Raw genomic sequence first — 16,487 nt, forward strand, 5'->3', positions numbered from 1 at the left:
TTCCCCCAACCCTGTCCTGCTCGGGACACAGGAAGTGGCACGGGCAGACAGACACCCAGATGGCCAAAGTGGTCTGAACCGGGCTCCAGCCGCCTGGATGAGGACCTTCCCCCACCCCTACTGCAAGTCAAGGTTTCATCCAGTACTGATAACAAGACTCCCAGCACCTAGCCGGCTTCAGATCCAGTACATGATAAAGAAACCCCACACTATCAATATTACCGACCACTTCCTACCCATACTGCAGGTGCCAGTCCCTTAAATATTACAAAAATATATAACCAAGGCCTTTCCAAATGACAACTGTCCGCACGTTCTGTAGGACAAAAGAACCGAGGGACAGAAAAATCATAATCGCCTGACGTTGATGGCCTGAAGGGCTGGCAGATTTTCAGGTGCTGAACCACTGCGTGGTGGAGTGGCGTTACTTCGTGTTTTCACGTTGGCACTGCCCGGTACTATTTATGCCCGCTTCCGTCTTCTCGATCACAAAAACTTCCAAACCTAATACCATCGTGGGCAATGCCCCCGGGGGGGTAACTTACATTTCACAGACGTTCCCTCACTGTAATGACTTTTGGAAAAAAAAAAAAAATGCACATAATGGCAAGACACCTTTTTTTTTTTTTTTTGACGGACAGAACAAGCAACCTGAATCTTGTTACTGAGATCGATCCCCCTACAACGAAGCGACTCTTCCACCTTCCCAAGTCCTGCACCTGCACGCGAGCACAGCTTTAAAAACGACCCGAGCAGAGAGATTTTGCAGTGCAGGCTCGCATCTAAAAATATCCAGCAGGCGCCCGCCTCCCCCCGCCCCCCCGTGTCCTCCTTGTAACGTTGCAATGCGGTCACGGCTGCTGGCAGCAGGTATCGATCGGGAAGGCAGGAGACAGCCGGGCCGCGTCTCTTCTGGGAGGGAGCGCTCCCAAGACAGGAGCCGCAGCCGCCGACGCTCACCGCGCGTGCGAGGATTAACGAGCTCCCATCGTCTCCCCCCGCGCCTTACCCTAAAGCCCAACCCGAAAGAGCCTGCACTTCTCACCTTAACTCTAGGGTCTGGACCCAGGAGGGAAGGGGGGTCATTCTTTGGCCTCGGTCCTTCCCGCACAATTTGCTTTTCCGTAAGTTCTCAGGCTGAACCTAAAAATCAATAAAATGTGCCAAGACTGTGTTATTTTCAAGGCCTGGGTTTCTCTGCGACCTGTCAACCTCCAACTCTTCTAAATATAGCTCAGCTTTTCCCCGCTAAGAACGAAAGCCTTTCAAGTCGCTTTCCTTTCTGCCTTCCACCCACCCTCCGCTGATTCCTATGGAGTTGAGCCACAAAGATGGCTACGAGTGTATTTAAATGAGGCAAAATACTGACCACGTGCGAGTGAGCAGCTCTTGCCCGTAGCTTGACCCAGCATGCGGGTGAGGACGCGACGAAACACGGGCCAGGGCGGCAGAGAGAGAGACCCCTATGGTCCAGCCACCTCTCCTGCTCGGATTTACAGTCTCTTCCTCTCCCGTGCTTTCTTGGATTCTGACAGCGTCCTCACCTCCACAGGGGGCTTGCGCCAGGCGTCCACCACTCTTTCTGTGCAGGAATATTTTTTTTAGATTACTTTCTATTTTCACCCTCTCCCATGACCCCCTCGTTCCAAAGCATTTATTTGTCTCTCTCCCCATTCCTCCACGGTATACGTAGAAACATGACGGCAGCAAAAGACCGTACGGCCCATCCAACTACGATGACCCCTTTTCAACCTCATCTCATCACCCCTCCTTATAGGCTTCCAGGCCCTTCCACGGTGAACACCGAATGGAAATATTTATTAAGCAATTTAGCTTTTTTCCTCATCAGTTTCTACATATTGCTCCCCTTCACAGTGGAGTCTCACAGCGCCACTTTTGCACCAACGTATCTAACAAAAAAAAATAAATCTTTTGCCTCCGTTTTACTGTATTTGCTATTTTTCTTCTATTTGAATTTTTGCATTCCCAACTAATTTACTTAATTTTTCCCAGACATCGTTGCCCGCCTTTCTGCCACCTCTTGTAGTTTTACTAATGCTAACCTTTTCAGGAACTTCTCTTTGGAAAACCAGCCTCTTGCTCCTCTTCCCTTCATTTAACTTTCCTAACAAAAGAGAGAGAGTCGCTGCCCTTATGATAAACCTTTAGCTTTGCCCACTGTCCCTACTTCCCCTAGATTTCCCCATCCAGCTAACGAACCCTTCAGGTCCTCCCCCCATTTGGAGAAAGACGAGGATCCATGCATATTGTAACAAGGATGATAACCATATCCTGGGATTTGTTTTAGGGCGGGCAACCTAAAAACCATGTAACGGGAATCCAGGCTTGGTCGTTGAGTTGTGGGGGGAGGGGAAGGATTGCAGTTTGGGCCTGCGCGCTCCGAGCTCTTTAATTTTTTTAATTTGCCCGAGCTACTTTTGTAAGTACAACGTTGCTATCCTTCTGCATGCGACGCTGGAATCCCAACCTCCAGAGAACGAGGAGGTTACTGCAAATTTAAAAATCAGGAAAGAGACCGCACTACATTTCTCAAACCACGAGAGATCGGGAGGCCTGGTCCGTCGTTCCTAGCCGAAGTAGTTAGGTGATCGGCCTGCTTTGTTTTTCCCCCCAAAGTAAAACCCTTGCAGCCTCTCTCCACGCCCTGATTAGGAAGGTCCATTGGAGCACGGCAAAAACGTGAGCACCATTTCCGCACTGCCCGATTTTAACATACGGGAATTGGCAAGGCTTTTTGAACAAGGCCTTCCACGGCCGGCAGTCCAACACACGTGGTCTATGCGAGTTCCAGCTCCTTGTAACTTATTCTGTGAGAGGGGAACCAAATGACAACTTTGTATTTTAAATTCTGTCTGGTTTATTAGCTTTTATTCATTGTGCGTGCTTTTAATTGTTTTGTTTTTATATTATGGTATGCAATCTGCTTTGAACTTTGGTACGGGCAGAATATAAACCTTGTAAATCGATTAGTAATAAACAAACAAGGCTGGTGGAGCCGGCTCCTGGGAGTACCCACTGGCCAGTCTGGGTTTCAGGATAGCCACACCTAGCATGCACTGCTTTTCACTGTATGTGCACGGACCCCCCTTCCCTAGGTCCCCATTCTAGCTCGACCCTAAGCTTAGGCTTTAAGGCAGGAGATGGGAGCTGGCAGACCATCCAGCGAGGCTGTTTGCATGAATGAAGGCAGAGACGGGGAGGTGGCAAGCATTTCCTACCTCCAGGGGATTTTTATCTGAGATTTTGGTGAAGATCCGGGTTCCTAGTCTGTTTGGGAGGAATTCTGGGTCGCCAATGACCGTGTTTTTCTGGATCGGACTCTTTACCCAGGAGGAGGACAGGCACAGCCAGTCCCCATCGCTAGGGGCTCACTTACCACCCCTCGGTTTTCCCTGGCGCATGCCATGTTAAACGACACTCACTGAGAGGGGCAGGCTTAAGACAAAGGCCACTTGTAGGTTTGGTGACAATCAATTGGAATCTTGTCCGCTGATTTTTTTTTAAAGATTTCTTTGTTTATGTTGGAGCACCCCCCCCAACAGAATGTGTCCGGGGTGCTACTGCATGCTGAAGGGGGCCCTGAAGGCAACTCTCTAACTGCCAGTACATCAGTGAGCAAGAGAGACTGTTTCCCCTCATGGGAGGTTAAATCCTCTCTCACTCTGCAAGAAAGTACTCAGTCCCCCAGGTTGGCAAACCGAAACGGAGAGAGAGAGAGACAATCCTGGGACGTAGTATACCCCTGCATTGCAGGCCCTCCCAGATAAAAGGGGCTACACAAGCACAGTAAGAACATAAGAACTTGCCATGCTGGGTCAGACCAAGGGTCCATCAAGCCCAGCATCCTGTTTCCAACAGTGGCCAATCCAGGCCAGAAGAACCTGGCAATTACCCAAACACTAAGAAGATACCATGCTACTGATGCAATTAATAGCAGTGGCTATTCCCTAAGTCAACTTGATTAATAGCAGTTAATGGACTTCTCCTTCAGGAACTTATCCAAACCATTTTTGAACCCAACTACACTAACTGCACCAACCACATCCTCTGGCAACAAATTCCAGAGCTTTATTGTGCGTTGAGTGAAAAAGAAATTTCTCCGATTAGTCTTAAATGTGCTACTTGCTAACTTCATGGAATGCCCCCTAGTCCTTCTATTATTCGAAAGTGAAAATAACCGATTCACATCTACTCGTTCATGACCTCTAAGACCTCTATCATATCCCCCCCTCAGCCGTCTCTTCTCCAAGATGAACAGCCTTAACTCTTTAGTCTTTCCTCATAGGGGAGCTGTTCCATCCCCTTTATCATTTTGGTCGCCCTTCTCTGTACCTTCTCCATCGCAACTATATATTTTTTGAGATACGGCGACAAGAATTGTACACAGTATACAGGGTGCGGTCTCACCATGGAGCGATACAGAGGCATTATGACACTTTCCGTTTTATTAACCATTCCCTTCCTAATAATTTCTAACATTCTGTTTGCTTTTTTGACTGCTGCAGCACACTGAGACGACGATTTCAATGTATTATCCACTATGACGCCTAGATCTTTTTCCTGGGTGGTAGCTCCTGCATTTTCATTGTGTATATCCTGAAAATCAGGTGGGCTTTGGGTGCTCCTGGACTGGTTTAAAAAAAAATATATATATTGGGGTGGAGCATCAGAGCTGCATTAGAGTTACACTTGGTTGCGGTTCCTCTGGTGGAACATGGATTTCACCACATCACACGTATATGAGGTTTTAACTTTTTTTTTTTGCGATTGATCTAGCTTGGCGGGGCTGGAAGTGGGTGAAATCTATCATGGTTAGATGAATGTTCGACTCGAACACTGACTCAGTTGCTGGGAGGTGGAATGGAAAGGTCTTTAATGCCCTAGCACTGGATAAAAGGCTTGGATTCAATGTCTGCTTGATCCTCTGTGAATGGAGAGCCTCCCACAGTGCGATTTTGGGTCTGACGGCACCATCCCCAGATTTGTTCCCCCAACAAGGGAGAGGGGAAGAAGAGATTTCGGGGCCCTCAGCCGCAGAACGCTGAGCGGAATTTCAATGTGAGTTAAGAGTTTACCGAGCCAAAAACCTCTTCAATTTTGCTACGTTGACAATAAATATATTTCGCAGGAGTTGAATCCTTAAAAAAAGGTTCATGAACAGCCAACTGGTAGACTACGGCTTTAAATCCGGCCCACAGCACTGAGGTTAGCGCCAGTTCGTGGACCGGCACTGCCGCCTGAAGATCGGCGGGCATCGCCGGATTTGCCCCGGAGACCTTATTTGGTGCCACACAGACTGTGCCAGGTTCGGTTTAAGCTATCCCCTCGATTTTGGTGCTTTTTTTTACGACGACTCTGCTTTTCCGGAACAAGCAGTCGATTGAAAGAATAACATCCTCCCCCTTTTTTTCTTCGACGCGGTAGCGTTTGATATTTTAACATTGCCAAGTTCTTAATAACTACTGACACTGAAAAAAAAAATAAAAAGACCATGCCCTGAGAGGCTGAGTGGAGCTGACTGTGGATACTGAACTGTGATTGCTGGCAAATCCCTTGGGGGTTTTGAACCCGGTGAGCAACTCTTACCTTGGCACGGCTTTCCCCTCCTCTCTTATTTTTTTGTCCGTCCGTTATTGCCCTCAAATTCCTGGATCACTGAAGTCTTGGGGAGAGTTTTTTTCCCCACGCTATGAATGTAAAAACCATTCATCCTGGACCCACTGGAACCCAAGGGGTTTTCTTCCGGTCTGTGCAGAGGATAAATCAGGATCTTGTGGGTTGGTTTTTTTTTATCCTAAACGCAAACCATTCCCAGAATGAAGCGCGGCACAGCCTCGCAGCTTCGGAAAAAGCAGGTTCAGCATTGAAAAACTGCTTTGCCAGCAAGAAAAAAAAGAGTAAATTAGTGAATAGACTCCGCACTGCCGGTCTAACTCAGCGCGCCGGAGAAGATTATAAATTAACACTGCCTCGAAGGCGGGTGAGCTGAGCTCCTGGGTCCCTCCTGCGAAATCCTCGCCGGAGCGGGGGGGTTAACGTCTCAGCAGGGACGGAGCTCGCTGGGGGCACGGCACGCATCCGAGGGGGGGGGGGGGGGAGAGGCAGCTTCCCCTCCCCTCCCCCCCCAGCACAAAAACACATCTGGCAGGTGAGGTAAGGTGGGACACAGGGTCCCATTACGCTTCAAAAAGTTAAGGCACCCCCAAACAGCAGGGGGAAAATTGAAAAGCTCACTTTAATCACAAATATTCCCCGCTGGGGGGGGGGCGCTGAGCCACCAAGGTTGTTTTCAACATATTTGAGTGTGGGGGTGAGCAGTTATTGGCCCGGCCTCTCTCATTCCTACCCCTGAAAGCGATGGAGGTTTCCATAGCCTGAAAATAAACCTAAAAAGTCCTTGGCAACTCACGTTTCTTCACGATTCTGGGGGCTTTTTAAAGTTGTCTGGGCAGCTGCCTTCCTGGGCCCAGCCGAGGCCTTCAGAAAGTCATTAAAGGAACATCTTGCTTCGGGCCTAGCTAGCACCATCCGCCCACCCTACAGCCCTTCTGCCCAGACCACGGCCCCTCTCGTTCCTTCTCGTGCAATAAAGTGAAATAAAAAAGCCCCTGCCTGGCTGTACACATGGACTACCAGATAAGTCCAGGCTGAGCCCACCCTGATTCTAAACTCCACTTCCTTATCCCACGCGGACCTGTGGGGTTTTTTTTTTTTCTTACATAAATCAGGGCGACAAATTATTATTCATGGCACCGAAGAAAAATCCCCCATCTGTCCGGGATGACTTGGAGCCACCTGAGAACTCCGCGGCCAAGGGCGCACAGTTCCCCAGTGCAAATTCCTACTTTTCTTGAATCCTTAACATCACATCTTGTGCAGTGCCCCCTACCTCGGCCACAAGGTGCTGCTGTGACTGGAGACAGCCCTCCCACCCCCCTCCACCTGCTAACTAACCACTCTCCATTCCCTAATCAACCCGCCGGGTTACCTCCGGCCATTCACCTCCCGGCTGCCACTCCCTCTTTGTCCTCAGCTCGCTGGCTGCCTCCGCATGCTCCACGTAACTCACATTGGTGGCCAGGATGCTTCTCCTTTAAGAGGCCTGGAGCCAGAAGCAGCAGCTTTCATGGCTACAAAGCCATCAGCCCTCTGCTGGGTTTTTGTTTTTTTTGAGAGGAGGCTGTCTGGGGCTTGCGAGTTATTCGTACACGCGTCAGGGTCGTGGAACGCCTATGCCGTGAACCCGGAAGTCGACGGCAGGACAGGAGGCACGTCGCAGAGAAAAAAAAAAGCAGGAGGCCGATGGTGGCGAGAGGGGGGCGTCACGCGGGACCACGACCCGCCGTGATCCCGGAAGGAGCAACGGCGGGCTGGGGTGGAGGAGGACCTCGCGCAGAGCACAGAATACAGACACACCGCTTCCTATCCCCTCCCCCCTCCCCCCCCCCTCGGTCTGCGCACGCAACGACACCGTCCCCCTTCTGCCTCTGGCCGCGTGGCCTGATCAATCCGCTTCCGCCACAGCCGATGATGATGCCCACGGCATCGAAAGAGCCACGTTTCCGATGTCGGGAAGCTGCGCGCGGCTGGTGAGAGGCTGTCAGCCACCCCCATCCTAACGGATAGCTTTTGGGGTATTCCCCTCCCTCTCTCACTGGGACAACCCCCCACCCCCCACCATACCTCAAACTCAAAATGCTGTAACTTCGGCAAGCCCCCTTCTCTAGCATCTTGTTGTATCAGACTGGCACTCTCCTCCCCCACCACCTCGGACTCCTTGAAACTCTCATAGGCAGGTACCGGTTGGGTCCTCGCGCTTTCTCCCTTCCGCAGCAGCACCCCATGGGAACCGGATACACACGCCAAAAAACAGACGCAGCACCAGAAGGGCACCCAGCAGGCGGACTGCATGTTGTAGCACCAAAAAAAAAAACACAACTAACTCACAAATATCACCAGAGCATCCGGTGAGATTTCTAGACCCTAGCTGACAAACCTACACCAGCCAAAAATACAAAACACGTAATTAAAAGGCCAAACAGAAATTGGAAGCTTTCCATCCCCTTACCTCCTAAAATACGGACTACGGTCTACAAACTCGGGGTGTGCAGCTTCTGCCCAACACACAGCAACGCCTCCTTTCCAAAAGCACCGGAACGAGCCACGAGCTTATTCTTACCAACCGCAATGTGTCCTCATCATGAGAGGGACCCGTTGTAACCTAGCAAGGCACCGATGGATCCTTACATACATTAAAAAAGAAAAACCCCAAAAAAACTTTATTGCCTACCTTGGTCACCTTACAAACCACACCTGCCTGGGACTCTCAAGGAGCTGAGTTCTGCTCACAAGTGTGGCAGACGCAATTGAACCTCTGGCAGCTGTAATTCACTGGAGTCCCTTCCCGCTGCCGAGTGTATCCATCCAGTGCCGGCGACAGAGCAAGGAAGCAACTTGTCTGCTTAACTGATACCTCCTTAGAAAGGGGTAGGAAGAGCTAGAATCACTGCTGCCGGCGCAAAACTCCAGCGACAGCTGTCAGGCCATGATCCACACTCGGGCAACCCAGCCTTCCATCTCCCCCGGTACTGAATTTCGGCAACACCCGTTCCGCAGTTTCCAACTTCCATCATGCGTATGGACAGAAGACGGCTGCACTCAACAGGGGCTCTTGCTCCGGCGAGATGTGCCTAAAAATCTTACGGTCACCCCCAATTCGCTCAGCCAACAGCCCGCAGACATCATTCTTCGTGAGCGCATTTCCTGCTTTCTACCTCTGCAAATCAGTTTTTTGGTTTTTTTTTAAATTTTCGCATTTCTTTAACACCCTCAGCACTGTGCAAATTTCATACAGGTTCGAGAGCATCAGCCCCAACAGACAGACGGTCTAAGTGGGTGTAGCAGATAAAAGCGATTTGCCCAAGGTCATGACGAGCGTCTGAAAAGGTAGGATTTGAACCCAGAGCTTCCAAGCCCATTACTCTGACCATTAGGCCTCCCCCCCTCACCATCTCCCATAGCCAGACTAAACCGGATCAAACTTTTCCCTTTGAACGGCTATGTAGGTTCTTGTGTCCCTGGACAGCGCTAAGTCAGACTCTGAGCTTGACAAAACGGTAATAAAACCGTTGCAGAACACAAGTCATCAGGTCGACTTCTAGTTTAAAAAGGAGACCGCACTCCATACCTACTCCCTACTGGCTTATCAACATTAAAAATCAAAACCGCTGGGTCATTCGATAGTAATCGGTTACATTTTGATTATTTTCAAAGTTAAAAAACAAAACAGGATTTCACCTCCACCCTGCAGGCCCACAGATGTCCTTCAAACCAAAACCGAGCCTCTGCTAAGCAGCCTACCCTAGAATCTCTCGTCCCCCCATGACCGAATCAACTCGCTTTCCCACCTGGCCCACACCTTTGCTTGCAGAAAGCCAAATCTTGCATTCAGCGCCCGCGAGGAGCACGACTCCCAACAGTGCACAAAAAAGTGGCTTATCAGATTCAGATTGCTCCAGTTCTCTGCATTTTTTTTCTGACAAACCTTTTAAATGCCTCAAAAAAAAAAAATAAATCTGAAAAGGTGCTTGAAGAAAAAAAAAAAAAACCATAGCAGGAATCAGAGGGAAGTGCTGAAAATGGCTGCTTGACTTCTGAATCCAGCAACAATTCTGAGCCTTTAGAATAAATCAGTAGTGACTAATTTACTGCCAGTTTACATAAATGCTCCCTTGTAATGACTTTCTCACTGGTTATCATTCATCTCTTAAGAGGGAGCCTTCATGCACAAACTCACTGCCCCTTTTTTTTTTTTTTGTTTTTCCTCCCACCTCAGGACAGACACCTGGGAGAGGGAGCCCAGGATGTGGATTTAGACCTATCGAGTTGAGGAGCAAGCCGGATAAGGAGGAATCCCAGGCAGGCAGTCGGACTTCTATGGCTAGTAGCTGGGGCGCATCCTTGGGAATATGGGCCAGAAATTAACTGAGCCAATGAATCTTTTTTTTTTATCTGCAACCTCCAGAGCAGAATGCATTCCTCTCCAGGGCTGCGACCAGATCCCCCAGGACGGGAAGGATTTGATCCGCAGGAAACCAGGGACGGGGTCATCGCTTTCACGTGCAAAACGCAAGGCACAGGGTGATTAGAACAGAGGCTCCGGCACCCTTTAGTACCACACGACCAAGCAAAGAAAAAGTAAAGCTCTGCCAATATGTTGCCTGAAGGCAAAGCATGAAGGGAGAGATAGAAATGAACCACAGAAACCTCAACTCCGCTGTGGCCTTTTACCGCAGAGGAGAACAGCAGGCACGGTTTGGGTTGGGATGGAGCAGAGGGAGGACCCCTCCATCCAACACAAAGCAAAAAATCAAGCAGCACTCGTCCGCCGTAATATTTCAGAAGATCAGACGAAGCAATAAAAGCACAGGTAATGACATGTCCCAAAGGGAGCATGGCCAAAAAAAACCTCATTTCTCATATCTGCTGTCCTTGAAGTACGTGCGCACACTTAATATAAAAAAAAGCAGGGATGGGGACTAGTTTGAAATGGCACAGACAATATTGCTTCTTGTCATTTTCAAAACCTGCATGTGGTTTCCAAAACAAAAAAAAAAAACACAGACAATGAAAATCGACCCCCAAATTATACGACAGCACAGTAATTTTTTTTGGCCTGCATACCCCTTTCTCTTATTGCCCCAGATCCAGGCTGAAGATGCATAGCCTCGCCTGTGAAGAACATCCACTCGCCCCCGGGGAGGCCAAACCCTGTCAATTATGGTATTCAAAAGCGCACAGATTACGAAGGAAGACTTTTCTTCAAATAAATAAGGAAGCAAAGACGAAAAAACTCCCAGAGAAGCCGAGAGCCTCAAACCCCTTTATTCAGCAGAACGACCTACGGGAACAGGCCTATTAGCAGACGAGACCCCCAGAGGAATCGGATACTAAATGGAACCAATCTCCGTTTATTTGAAAAGAAAAGCTGAAATCCCAGTTTACGTTGAGGAAGGCTTTCAATTAACTTTCTAATGCAAGGAAAACACAACTTAGAAATATAATTAAAACAGCATACTGCTTTTTTTCACCCTTAAAAGCATTACACACCCAATTAACACACATACTAAAAAGCCAGCTTAAAATAAAATCAGGGCCTTTTAGCCTTATCTCCTGCACCCTCTCCCCAGCTACCTATGCATGTCCTTCATAGAGGATGCTGTTAAATTCGAGGACACACATATAACACACACACATACGACATCTTAAAAACTGTAAGAGCACGCCTGCGTGGTCACTGTCTAAACCTACATTTTATACAGAAATAAAAGGCGTAGAGATCTCAACAGAAAGCTCCGTGTTCGTGCACACTGGGGCCGATGCAATATCATGCGCGCAAAAAAACGTGCTGTCCAACTTGGATGCACGTTTTTTGTTTTGGGTTTTTTTGAAAGCTCGCACAGCCCCTCTCTCTTGGGCGCTCGATCTGACGGTTTAATGAGCTGGCGCGCTAAAAGGGACGGGCGCGCAATGGATAACTTGCACGTCCATGCCATCGAGCGCCCAGGAGGGGGCGGCTGTGTGGACACTCAATTTTCTGAGCGTTCATTTTAAAAAAAACCGGCGCACAGCTACGGGTTACGAAAATGGATGTTCGTAAAATTGAGGGTCTCTTTTCCTGACTGCTGTCAAGTTTTTTTTAAAACACAGCTCTCTGTGGTTCCTCCTGCTTAGTATCGCTCCGGGCTGGCGTTAATTTTTGAGCATTAAAACATGCAAGCCGCACTTTTTTTTTTTTTTTAATTGGGGGTACTTGCTATTAGCCTCATCGACATGGCATTTGCGTGTGTTGAGCACCATCAGCTACGCGCTAATCCCGATATTGCGTTGGGCATACGTCTACCGCATCCTTAACATGCGAACCGTGCGTTTACCGGTGCGCTGAGCTCAGTGCCCGATATTGCATCGACCCCCCCATTGAGGTTAACAGAGTTCCAGGGCAAGTCAATCTTCATTTTGCCCCACACCATTCCAGCTCTGTGGGTGCTTGAATACCCCCCCCCCCCCCCATTTTGTCTAGGGAGGGGGAATTTGTTTTGAGTTTATCATCCCAATCATTTTGAAGGCTCTGGACCAGTGTCTCACATGAGGATTAAGCCAAAACAGAAGCCCTGAGAGATTAGAGCTGCCTGCTAACTCATACATAGGCAGAGAGAAGATAATTGTGGTTACACTTGTTAAACTGTCTGCTGATTCGGATAAGATCCCAAAACATTGTACTCAATTATGCAGATTTAGTGACCAGAATACCACAAAAAAAATCTCAGGTTCTGCTTGGTCTAGAAAAGCAAGTTACTTAAAGAAACATGAATGCACAGGGCCAGGCTGAATACGAGTAATAATATGGTGTTTGGGAAAACCAAGCCCTTATCTTATGACATCACAAATGAACACTTTTGGAGATCTGATTACATTTACCGTCTCATTTAAATCTTATTCTATGTCCTGACCATGGCCAACCCAGATCACAAGTGTCCTCCTGAGGAGATCCATTCCTTACTACAATCAAGTTTGGTAAAACCCAGCCAGGGAGCCTAACTTTCAAACCTGTCCACGTGCACCTCCTTTAGGGAAAACAGATGCAGGCATTTTAAAGCTTGTGCCCAGTATCGGTCAGGGAGGGCATGCTGGGCTCCATGGCCCTTTGGTTTGACTCGGCATGGCATTCCTTATTTTCTTATGCCCCCTTTAGTGGCAGCGTGGGCTAGGAGACCAGAGGTCATCATCCAGAAGCCATCCCTGCACAGCTTACCTAGCCATGACACATTCGGTAACTCAATGACATAATAGTGCATTTCCTTCCTACATTGCAAGACTGCGCTATTAAAGGAAGCGCAGGCCCTTTCGCCTACGGGGCCAAAGCAGATGGTTTGCCCAAGGCACATGCTACGGCAGGGCCCTCAAGGGAGAATGACAGGATCCCCCCCAACCCCACCCACCCAAGGAGACTTGGGGGCCCGCCGGCGGCCTCTCCCACCTCTCACCTCCTGCAACCCGTTGCATAGAGCAAACGGGCAGATCGGACTCCGAGCTCAGCCTGTGCGGTGGGCTGGGCTGATCCGTACTGGGGAGACATCCGATCGCATTCCGCCGTCTCTCCCCCCTCCCCGGCAGACAGAGCGAATCACAGTTCCCGGGCTGGATCGCCTGCGATCTGCGGCTCGCCGTGCCCACGCCCTGCAGTCCCGTCCCGGGCCGCGGGAGCCCCGGAAAGGTCAGGCGAGAGAGATCGCGATCGCTCCCCCGCCCCCGGAGCAGCCTGTTACCTAGCATGGAGAAGATGAAGTCTTTGGCCGTGTGGATCTCCAGGGCCCGCTGGTCGTCGTACTCCCGCTGGTCGTGCTTGCTGTACTCCTGGATGAGTTTGTTCAGCTCCTCCATGCGAGCTCCCGACCTGAAGTCCAGCTCCGGGAAGGCCGGCTTGGTCCCGCCGATGCCGCCGACGGAGCCTCCGGCTTTGCTGGCACTGGGAGCCGCCATCTTCCGCTAGCACACACGGCCGCCCCCCCTCCCCTCTCTCTCTCCTTTTTTTTTTTCCTCCTGTTGTTCCTCCCCCTGCTTTTCCCTAATTTCTAACGTAGGGAGGGGGAGGCGTCCGTGCAATCGGCGAACGGGAGCTGCTGCAATTGCAGCGCGAGCCGGAGGAGCCCAAGCGGGCGCGCGATCAACAAGCGGATCCTGCTGCTGCTGCCGCCGCCAGAGGGGCGCTTAAAGGGGCAGGGCACCGGCACCCCAGGCCCCCCCCGACCCCCCAAAAAGAGTGCCGGAGGGAGGGGGGGACCCGCTTGCATTGGCTTCGGAGAAAGTGACGGGGAACGGTTTGATCGGCAGCGGGAAGGCGGCCCCCGTCCCTCTCTCCCGGATTTTTGGCCAAGCCTCCTGCGAGCCCACGTGACGCCTCGGCCTGCGGGAGCTGCCGGAGTCGGAGCGCTGCCCCGGGACTGCGGAACCAAAATAGACTCTGCACCTGCCGGCTGGGATTGCTTTTTGCAGGAAACTCGAGTTGCTATAAGCATGTTTTATTCTGTGCTGCGAAAGGGTCCTCCCTAAAAAACTTTCACATCTGCCTTGAAAATAAATATCTTTGCACGAGCGATGGCAGCAAAAAAAAAAAGTTTATTTAAACGCATAATGTAATATTGCATGTTTGTGTTAAAATCTCCAGCCTCCGCCATCATTTCTCTTATTTTGTAAAGGATCATTTTAATCTGGTTATCTCTGCTATATAACCCCGGTGCTAGCTGGATTACCTCAAAAGCTCAGCTTGCCTGTTTTATTGTCTTCTTTCGGTCTTCCACACTTATTTTTCTTATTTTTTTCCCTCTGGAATAAAAAAAAGGTTTGCCTTTGATAGCCCTCTGCTCATTGTTTCTCTTCCTTTGCACGTGCATCCGGGCGATCCCTGCATTAAATGAGGGTCGGCACAGAAGTCCCCTCTTAATTTATTCTCCCATTCATAACCAGTGGTAGGGGTAAGAGCTTATACCACTTTAACCACTGTCACCTGTCCAGACAGGGAAGGAGATAGGGGAGAGAGCTGAGGAGGCCTTAGCTGTCATTTCAATTAACTAAAGCTGTTATTGCTGGTGCTACTGGTTTCAAATTAACTGTAGAAGTAGAGAAGCAAACAGGGTTTGGAACCGCTTTAGACAGCGGTGCTGCAGCATCTGGAGCGCAGGGACTGAAAGAGGCTGGTCTTGGCATTTTCCTAACAGTAAACAAACAAAAAAAACAACAACCCCTAAAGGTTAAAATTAGAAACTCTGGAAACTGTTAGAAGAAATCCAATGTGCCCGCAGGGCTGTGTTTTGGTCGTAACTTGGGGTCAGAAAGCCGGTGACCTTCTAATCAATAGCCGGCGCCTGCAGTGTGTACGTTCCTCATGCTTCCAGTAAATCGCCTGTGGGTTCCAGCTTTTTCCAAGCCAGTGTGTCTGGTTTAAATAATAATAATAATAACCCCCCCCCCCCCCCCAATCTAAAACCCTAGAACCCTCCACCCCTTCCCCCTCGGCTGGTGAGATGACAGTTAACAGACCAAGAGGTGACATCAATGCCCCCAGATCCCACCGGGTTGATGCTGGCAGGCTGCTGGTTCGGCCTGTGGGAGCTGTTCAGAGGATTACAAAGCTTGCAGGTGAAACGTGGGGGAGAGGAGGCGGTGTTAGACTCCGAAGATCTGCGAGCATCTGGCCAGGATGGGAGAGAGATAGTCAGACTGGTCCTAGCTGTGAGATGGGATTTCTCTTTGCAGGCGCAGACTGAGGCGGCCTCTGTATCTGCCCTCCTCGTGCACTGTGTGTTACTATTGTGGATGTTTCTGGTGTAGAACGGCTCTTTAGAGTGAGTCCCTAGTGCGCACTTGTTGACGCTCCCTGAGGTCTGGCAGGGCTGCGAGGCGCCTGCAGGCAGCGCCGGTAGAATAAAGCAGCGCATTCAGGCTGAATGCGAGGCCACCGCTGCCTTTCCTGTGCATTGGATTAGAAGCAGGCAGATCCCAAAAAACAATGGCCTGCCTGTGTCTGAGCCTGCAACAAATACTCTGTCTTTTGTAAAATTAACCCGTATAAAACTCCCCAGTGTATTTAAATACACATTTTCATAATTCCATTCATTTTCATATTGCTTTTTAATTCTAAGAAAACCAAATATTCTGCTAGAAAAAGATACATAGAAAGACAAGAGTGCACTGCTGAAGAGGCGAAAGGCAGATTCTGCAACAATTATGTGCAAAATTTGCTTACATTTGAATGGATTTGGATATTAAATGATGCTAATTTGTACTTTGCTTTCTAAAAATAAAGTTATTTTCTGCTATTTCTCATGTCTGGTTAATTTATTTGGTTCTTTGGTGCAGGGGGTGGGGGGTTGATTTAGTGACCAGAGGGCCCTGCTTGTTGTATTTTGTAGGACTGCAGCAATGTTGCTGACATGTCCCTCACAGCAAGCTATTGCTTGAGATGACCAGTTGGCCAGCAGTAAGACGTGTCCAAATGAATCACTGTTCAGGCTTCAGCTGTGTGACTCTGGAGGTGAAGAACAGCAGGAGGGATGAGACCGGTGTCACCGTGTCCCAGTTTTTCCAATATTCAGCATTCTCACTACAGCAAGTTTCTTCAGCCTTATTCGAAATATCTGGGAACACGCAGTCAGCTGTTTCAGATGCATTTCAGAATTCAGCGCAAGGCATCTCACAGCTCACAAAAGTACATGCAGAGATTTCATTTTAAAATCTCCGGTGTGTAGGGTTGCCAACTGGCTCCAGATTCTCAGGACAGGTTGATCCAGTTCTGGTTTTACTCCCCCCCCCCCCTGCATGCAGGTAAATCAGAATAAGTCCCAGCATGCAATGGGGTAAAACAAGGACTGGATCAACCTGCCCTGAAAATCTGGAGCCAGTTGGCAACC

The 16,487-nt window shown here is 49.5% G+C and overlaps 1 protein-coding gene across 1 annotated transcript in view; it reads right to left on the bottom strand.

The window, feature by feature from the left end:
* MB21D2 (Mab-21 domain containing 2) overlaps positions 1–14,066 on the bottom strand; it is a 69,881-nt gene extending 55,815 nt beyond the window's left edge. The window contains exon 1 of the mRNA XM_029615531.1: positions 13,347–14,066. Coding sequence (XP_029471391.1) covers positions 13,347–13,560 — 214 coding nt within the window. The 5' untranslated portion in view covers positions 13,561–14,066. The remainder of the gene's footprint in view (positions 1–13,346) is intronic.
* Between the last annotated feature and the right edge of the window lie 2,421 nt (positions 14,067–16,487).

Source organism: Rhinatrema bivittatum, chromosome 9 (assembly GCF_901001135.1).
Source record: "Rhinatrema bivittatum chromosome 9, aRhiBiv1.1, whole genome shotgun sequence".
In the NCBI taxonomy this organism is placed as follows: Eukaryota; Metazoa; Chordata; class Amphibia; order Gymnophiona; family Rhinatrematidae; genus Rhinatrema; species Rhinatrema bivittatum.